The sequence below is a fragment of the Labrus bergylta genome, chromosome 13 (genome assembly GCF_963930695.1).
Source record: "Labrus bergylta chromosome 13, fLabBer1.1, whole genome shotgun sequence".
Lineage (NCBI taxonomy): Eukaryota > Metazoa > Chordata > Actinopteri > Labriformes > Labridae > Labrus > Labrus bergylta.
In genome coordinates this window covers 24,297,623-24,306,295 of record NC_089207.1, presented here as the reverse complement: position 1 = coordinate 24,306,295, position 8,673 = coordinate 24,297,623, and the positions used below count along the sequence as shown (strand labels likewise).

At 40.4% G+C, this 8,673-nt stretch overlaps 1 protein-coding gene across 1 annotated transcript in view; it reads right to left on the bottom strand.

Annotated features, from left to right (window-relative positions):
- Positions 1-8,673, bottom strand: part of cps1 (carbamoyl-phosphate synthase 1, mitochondrial) — a 52,053-nt gene that overhangs the window by 21,988 nt on the left and 21,392 nt on the right. The window contains exons 22-26 of the mRNA XM_020635654.3: positions 6,047-6,188; positions 5,238-5,303; positions 4,869-4,932; positions 4,440-4,621; positions 2,002-2,196 (exon numbers count right to left, since the gene is read on the bottom strand). Of these exons, the coding sequence (XP_020491310.1) occupies positions 2,002-2,196; positions 4,440-4,621; positions 4,869-4,932; positions 5,238-5,303; positions 6,047-6,188 (649 nt within the window). The remainder of the gene's footprint in view (positions 1-2,001; positions 2,197-4,439; positions 4,622-4,868; positions 4,933-5,237; positions 5,304-6,046; positions 6,189-8,673) is intronic.

Genomic DNA, 8,673 nt, shown 5'->3' with positions numbered 1-8,673 from the left:
CAGTCTCTATTAAACTGATCACAGAACTAATTAAAAGCGTAAAATGGAGAGTGTAAGTACACACACAGTCCTGAAAGAGGAATGAAATAAAGGTTTGAAGTCATGGACAGTGTGTAGCAAAGAAAGCAAGGCTGCATGTCCTACTCCTGCTGCTTCATATCATCATCATCGCTCTTTCTCTCTCCTCCACATCCCTCAGCCGATCGAGCCTTTTTCTATATATCATTATCCGCTGTTCACTTTCCAGGTGGAGTACGATTTAAAAAGAAGAAAAAAAACAGCTTTCCAGAGCTGCAAAGAAGCACCTCATCACGTCCTGCTGGAGGTATTTTAGCCCAATAACATCAACCTTTTTTTTCTTGTCAGGGAAACGTATCTGTGTGTAACATTTAATCTCTCCTCAGTGGTTCATGAATACATGAGAAACTGTAATGGAAGAGATTTATTTCAGACACATCTCGGTGCTCTACATATTCCACTGAGGCGCCTAGGAGTGTTTTATTTTGATATAGCTGCGAGCTAGTTTAGAGGGCCAAACGCAAAATCGCTTAACACATCAGTAAGAAGAGGGGCACAAAGCCTCTCAGAGGAAGAAAGCTCTACAGATAATAAGACGAGTAGGGAAAGGTTATCGCTAAAGGGCAGGAAGTTTGGTGTGGCTTTTAGGTAGTACAACATAGTGTTGTAGTGAAGACCAAACTAACCAAGACCCAAGACATAACCGAGACCTGAGTGCTCCGAGACAAAGACAACACCGAGACATTTAGGGATCGAGACAGAGTCAAGACCAAGGCAGGGCAAAACAGAGACAAGACTTGCACCATGAATATCACAGAAAAATCATAATCTTGTGTGCAGCCGCCTTGTCACTCACTCAGACCGTAACACCTGGAAGGTTGTGTCTGTAACCAGGGCATAAAAATCAAACTATGGATGAATTGAAGTTATTTGTTCTTTAAGAAAGGGCCGTTTTCCTTCTAATTAAAAGTAATGTCATGGAAAAAATAGCCTATCAGTGGTGGTCTTAACCAGTCTTGATTTTTAAACCTAGTCTGAGACCGAGACAAGACCTAGTAAAAATGCTTTTGATTCCGAGATGTTCAAAAAGTGTTCACGAGACCAAGACCGATATCCACGACTAACAACGCAAGTACAATCCCTTTACTAAAAAACTCTTTGGAAGTCTATAAATCATACAAAAATAATGAAGCAAAAAAAAGTGCAAGTGCCCTAATTATGCATTAAAAAAAAATCTGACCTTGCGTGATATTTTAACAGAAGTTGACTCAACATGAACTCGAAGGGCAAGAAACTCCTAATTTTTCATTTTATTTGCTAAAACAGTAAAATGAAGTTTGAGTGTAAAATCCAAACATTTCTTTTTTATATAAGTGTTTATGTCACTGCGTTAGCTTTATAAACAGACTATTACTAATCGGTTCTGTCTCCCTTATTCCTAGAGGACTCGGCTAGTCCAACTAAGAGCACCTGGGCTAGTTGGGCTCTCAGGGCATAGTAGCCAAATCCCCAGTGTGGCTCTCCTCTCCTCCTCCCAGGCCTCCACCAGCTGGTTTGGTTTTGTTTGCACTGCACTCATCCACACATACATCGCAATCATGATTGATTTATCAGAATTATATACTGATGATTCTTTTCACTTTGGTTTATAGTAAATTAACTTCCTGTAAACTTTGTGTCATGTGTGACACCTCTTCTTTGTGACTTATTTGAACCAGTGTGTGACAATAAACATCAATCTAAAATTGGAAAATAAAATTTAACTAGATTGGAATGTATTTTAAAAACATGTGTTTAAACTAACAAACACCCTGAACATGCCATAAGACTGGGTGGAGTACTATCCTGAGTAATACTATAACACTGGCATCAAGGTAACACTCTGCAACACTCACATGGACACATTCCTAAAATATATTGGTTTAGCATATTCTCCAAACCCATATCACAAAATAGTGTGCTACATTTATTTGTCACTCTCACCAGGGAGCTGAGGGCCCTCCATGGGGCTTGTGCCACCCCAAGGTCATCCAGTATACTGGAGAAGACGGAGCGCTCTTCGGCCCGGTCGATCTGCAGGGGGCTCGTCCCGAGAATATTGACCCCGTTCAGGTGCAGGGGGGCAGCCAGGTTGTTGGGGATCTGACCTCCTACCGAGACGATGCTCCCAGAGCAACTCTGAAAAGAAAAGGGTATATTTGTTGAAAGAGTATAGAACAGCAGGTTTTAATAAACATAACAAAAAGTGGAAGAACGCCACTGACAGGAGGGTTTACCACTTGACAAGATGATCTACCCTTCTCCTGTTCTATCAGCCAAGATTAACGGTCTAAAACCTGTGGCCACTTCCATTTACTCTGGGTTGTGATCACACAATGAAATTACGAGAAAAACAAAAACAAGTTGATCATGGTGTGGCTACAGGTTATGTTACCACCAGGAAAGTGTGTCCGTATGTGTGCGGCTAACAAATGTGTTAGCTCTTTTTAATAAGAGCTTGCAGCCTCTTTTTCTGTCGAGCGGATCCAAGGGGGATGCTGTTTCCATGGTAATGCCAGGTTGTATCTCTTCATTATTCATGGGCCTGCTCTCCTGCTCCTGTCCAGGGTTTATCTTCATGCTCTAATGCCGTATTTATCACACATACACACACACAAAAAGCACGGAGGGGACTGTAGCTGTGAGAGAAGGATTGATGTTAATGCTCTCACCCTGAACAAACAAACACTTAATCACATCCTGATCCCATCGCAACTTTAACTGGATTATAATTCCTCTGTAAGGGAAAGTCAATGGACATTGGTGTGCAAAAACACAACGCCGTAAAATACAGAGAAACATTTTAGTGGAAAATATCAGTCTAGTAGTCATTATATATATATGCCTTTGAGTTTGTTTGCAATATAAAGGATCAGCTGTAATCCATCTACAGCAGACTGAGCAGTAGGTAATAAGGTTGCCTGGTCATACATGTTACATCACCTCTTCTATTTATATTTATATCAGGGTACAGAAAACCATGAGAGCAAACTGACTCAAAACAATGTATGATTTTTATCTATACTTAATTGATCCCAAGAGGGATTGAGACATGCTACATACACACAGGCTGAAATACACACACAAGCACAAACAAGGATCCTATGGACATGCACTAATGGAAAGCTGTCAGACTGGGGGTTGGTGCCTTGCTCAAGGGCCCCTTGGCAGTGCTCAGGAAGTGAACTAGCACCTCTCCAGCTACCAGACCAATTTTCCTGACCTTGTTCCCAACGCAAGTCCCCACAGACACGATTGTGTTTGTATTTTTTGTTAACATATTCTGTTTAAATGTTTTGTCAATAATACGAGCAGACTTCAGCCTTCAGAGGATGTACCTCAGAATGATCTGTATTTTTGTTTTAGTTCTTCAGTTACAGTATTCTGAAGTAAAAAGCACTTTAAAAGGACTTTGTCAGAAAGTCATTGAGGTACAACAGATTAATGTACAAATACATCCTAAAATTATATCACCTTAAATATTCAGTAAGCACCACCACATTTGACGTGTGTTAAAAAAACAAAAGGTCAATTTACCTTTAAAACCTTTTTTTTTTTTTTTTTTACTTTTCACCTGTAACAATAGAGATCCTAGCTCTTAAATCTCAGGTCTATAATGCTGCATAATGAACGTCCCCATTGGGACTCATTCAGAGCTTTCCTATTCTCTCGTACTGCAATAGAGGGTTTTGTTAGGTGTCATTAGGGTTCAAATGGGTCGAGTCTTTTTGGGTTGGTTGCAGAAAAAGCTGCACATCTGTGAAAAGCTTTTCCGGTTTTATGTGAATATGAATCCCTAGAGAGGTTATTTTTCACAGCATCGTTGACATCTGTTCAGATCCATTATCGTCATTATGCAACTGTGTGTATGCTGAGTCCCAGGCTCAGTCCAATAAATCTATATGCAAAGAATACTGCCTTTTGTTGAATTTCCAATTATCTGCCCTTCTTGAGAATCGGCTCCCATGCTTCACTTCTTTAATTACATACGCATTCAGTAGTTGATCAATACTCATCTGCTCTATGGAGCTTTGTATTGAGTGCAATGTATTAGAATAATCATTAAATTATCAGATTCCATTAAACCATGTGTATATAAGCAGCTACTATCACCAATATGACCCCGGGATCGATTGCCGACCTGTCCTGCCTCTTTCCCAATGCATGCTGGGATATGCTCCCATACTCAGGCCGCTATACCATAACAAAATGTGGAATATTGCTAATTTAAAATATGATCTGTACAACAGTAATAGTGTCCCAGATTTACATGGAAAGGTAAAGAAAGAAATCATCCTTTCATATTTAAAGGTAAGAGAAAGGTTATTTCTCTTTATGATTTTGATACGTATGAAACTGTGTGTGTCCATATGTGCTCTAACCTCTTGTTGGGTGATGTCCAGGATGCGTTCCAGGGTCAGCTCTTCAAAATAAAGGCGGTCACACTCGTCAAAGTCGGTGCTGACCGTCTCAGGATTGTGGTTGACCACCACTGTCTTCTTGCCCATTTGTCTCAAAGCTCTGATGCTGGACACTGCACACCAGTCAAACTCAACACTGCTCCCTGTTGAATCCAAGAGCAAATACATTTTAGGATGTTGGCCATTAGAAAATGTTTAAATATCATGCTTAAAAAAACCAAACGTCTGCTTGATCACATATTTCAAATAACTCTATTCTTGGCCAACACACAGTTAACATTTTGCAGTTGGTGAATATGGTCATTTAGGTGCCATCAGCAGTGCTATCATTGATTGCTGGTATAAAAAGAAAAGCCTTTGTATGAACAGCTTCTCTCTTTTTGGACTTACCAATGTGGTAAGGCCCACACCCGAGAACCATGATTCCCTTGTCTTTAAATTCCAGATCATGCTCCTGATGGACAGGATCAATAAAAAACATGTTAATAACACACTCCTGTTGAAATCCACACAGATCTTTCTATTATATAATGACTTGTATTTTATTACATTTTTTTCACCAAATAAAATACAAATTCATCAACTGTTTTCTTTTTTTTTTAAGCTGAGAGATATTTGGATGTACCTCATTTATAGACGTAGTAGGTTATAGTAATTCTAACTGTATTTTCTATAAGAAAACTATTTTATTAATACATTTAAATACATCGATCATTATGCTTCTTTAATAAATTTTCTTGGTTGGTAGGAAGCACGTACCTCTCCATTGTAAGTGCAATACAGATAGTTAGTCATTGCTGGATACTCTGCAGCCAAGGTGTCAATCTGAGGAACGGGATCAGAAAAAAAAAGGAGTTGGATTAATTCAGATGTAGATAAAAAAAGTTTCATTTGTGCTCACACATTCACTAGAAATCAGTCATGAACTTGATATGACTTTATTCTAAGGTTTCAGAGAGCTATTCATATTTGTATTGCCAAGAAACATGCAGAACAAAGTTTGAACTACAACAGTTAGGTTCAATCTGCAGGCTACCCAGCCTTGGTGTCACGCAGAAGACAACTTGAAGAAAGAAGGCGTGTGTGTGTGTGTGTGTTACTCGACTTTATTTAACTAGGAAACTCATGCTGTTGACAAATAAAATCAAAAGTAGGACAAAAACATTTACAGCTAATAATAGTACAAATATAAATTGCAAGGCCAAAGACATTTGTTTTGGGTTTTTTAATAACAAATGTATTTTTGACAAAGGCCTCTTTAACAGAAAAGAAAAGTTGTCATTAAATGTTTATCTCTACTGAATGTTAGTACCCATAAGTTGCAGTTAGATTGTTTCTTTGTTATTTCTGAGTCAAAGGTCTAGAAATCCAAAACTTCAATCTAATCAAAACAGCCATTAAAATGTCCTCTACATCTCTTTTCTCACCTGTTATCTACATCTGTGGCCAAACAAAGCTTCTCTGTGTAAGTACGTATGTGTGTATTGATCAGTAACATTCAGTTAGTGGTGTCCATCATCAGACAGGCTACGATGAAAGCTCAAAGAAGGTGACCCTGTGATGCTCACCTGTTTCACCCAGGGCTTGATGCCGTGCAGGAGCCTCAGCTCTCTGGCTGCTCTCTCAGTGGAGCCCAGAATCTGACCAACCTGCCGGTCTGAGAAGCCGTCCTGCTTGGCCTTCAGCAGCAGACCTCTGGGTACTGTGTCACTGTTTGAAAAGACAATGAGGAATTTCATTAATACAACTGACCATTCAGAACCCCACACCATTTCAAGCATTTAGGGCTCATAATATGATTCCTAATTTATGATATCAGTAAATACAGACATTGACTTATTTAGAGATAAGGATAAGCTCCAAAGACGTTTCACTGTAGTAGTTTTAAATCCATAATCTTAAAGAGGACATATTATAACCCTTTCAAACAGTCCACTGTGGTCTAAATGAAACATCTGTGCTGTGCTTTGGTCACAATATAACATGAATCAAGCACCAGAGGAGGTTTGTGACCCTGTATAAACCAGCTCTCTCAGAACGCTCCGTTTTGGTGTGTGTGTCTCTTTAAATGCAATCACCCTCCCCTGAGTAGACATCACTCCTCTGTAGCGAGAATAAAAATAGTGGACCTTCTCAAAGGTTTTCTCTGGCTGGGGGTGGAGTCCATGGGTGGAGATACCAGGGGAGGGGAGGGTATTTTTATTTTTCCAGATTCCCACTGTGACATCACACAGCAAATGAGCAAATTTGAAACAGAGCACTTTTCCTCTGTGTTGTAACACTTATGCAGACCACAAACAAAGGACTGGATGGGTTTATTTAATGTGGATTATGTAAAGCAAACATCTACAATGGTAGTGTTTCTGATAGCTTATAAGTTTATAGAAGCATTTTTGGATGGTGCACAACTAATGTTTCCAATCCTATAAATACACGTTGATAAAACGGATGTTGATCTTCTCCAACAAAGAAAACAACCAGTGTGGTATTTAATAAACTCCAGGTAGAAATAGAACCAATTATTGTTTCTGGATAACCACAACTTTCTCTCCCACCTCCTTATCTGAATTATTTATGACCTTGTAGTGCAACAATATTGGAAATGTCAAGTGTGTTTAAACTCCGACCGTGCCGAGCTGTGCTGAGAAATAACAAACCCCAGAAACGACAAAAAGGAGAGAGCAGAAGTCCTCAGTCCAAATCAGAGGAAGGAAAGATACTTCCTGCCAGTAGTATCTGGCCAGCTTGGTTGTTAGGTGTAAAATAAACCTCTTTGGGGGAACAGTAGAAAGTCAGAGGGCAATCCATTTCATGCCATTAACATACTGAATGTGCACGCTTCGTGAAACACAAAAAAACATTCAGTGTTTTATGTTCTCATTCCTGTGTGCAGAGAGTGAAACACACATTCTGATGTGTGCTTATGAAAACACAAAGATGCATCAAAATCCACAGTAGAAATGGAATAAAGGAGGTTTTTTTGGGTCGTCTCAATTTTCATTTGATGCTTTTCAACTTAATAGTTGGAACCTTGTTAATATAAAATTGTCTCATCTTTGTATTGTACAATAAGTATCTTTATGAACCGAGTATGTACTTTGGTTTGGTCCAGGCCAGAAGAGCTATATAATCCCTACAGTAAGCTCTGGGTCTACCCGTGGGTCTCCTCCCAATTAGACGTGCCTGGAAGACCACCAGGGGCTTCGATGCCAGAACCACCTGAACTGGCCCCTTTCGATGCGAAGGATCAGCGGCTCTACTCCGAGCTCCCTCTGGATATCTGAGCGTCTCACCCTATCTCCAAGGCTAAGCCCAGCCACCATCAGCTCAGCCATTGCTCAGTCCAAACACCCCAAATCAGCACTGCAAACCATCCTCTTCAAAACGGCCAGAGAGAAGACAAGAATACAAAAGAGGGCACAACAGGACAGCTCACAATGTCCAAGGAATGTTAGCTGGTGGTCACCGTGGGGAAACAGCTCCAGTCATCACGCTCAGACCAGACAGAGTCAGAAACATCAAGACAGGTGGTAATGCTGTAGCCTACAGCTCCCTGGGTGGGCCAGACAGAGGAGGCCGTGGAGATGAAGAAAGCCAGATATGCTGACCTTGTGGAAGACTGCCACAAGACAAGGTTGGAGGACAGAAGAGGCAGGCCATCAAACACAGCAAAGAGGGAGCAGAGAGGGCCTCAAGATGGCTGTGGTTGAAGAGGAGCGAGTCTTGGAGGAATGCTACTCAGACACAAATCGAGGTCTGATCAGCTTCAGTTGGGTCACCAGGGTGATGGTGTCTGGTGTTTATTTTCTTTCCAAAATATTTTCATTGAGTTTTTGAAATAAAGAAGAAAAAAAAAAAAAGGCACCAGGGTTGGGCCGACTGTCAAATGCTGGACAAAAAAGATAAACAGAATCCTGTGGCAGTAAACAACCTCCACATGCAGGTGGTGTCAGAGACAAAAAAAGTTTCCCAAGGTCTTAAAATATTTTTTTCTCCGAACCAGAGAAACGGAAACAGAGAAACGCAGCACCTCCAATTTAACACTGCACTAACATTACATCCTGACGACTCTGGCCAAGTGTGTTCAGCATTCCATCCCTCCACACCAAACAAGGCAACAATAGGGTAGTAGGGTATAGTATGGAAGACCTCTTTCGATTATTTGTAAACGAGGGCAACACCAGGACATGTGGAA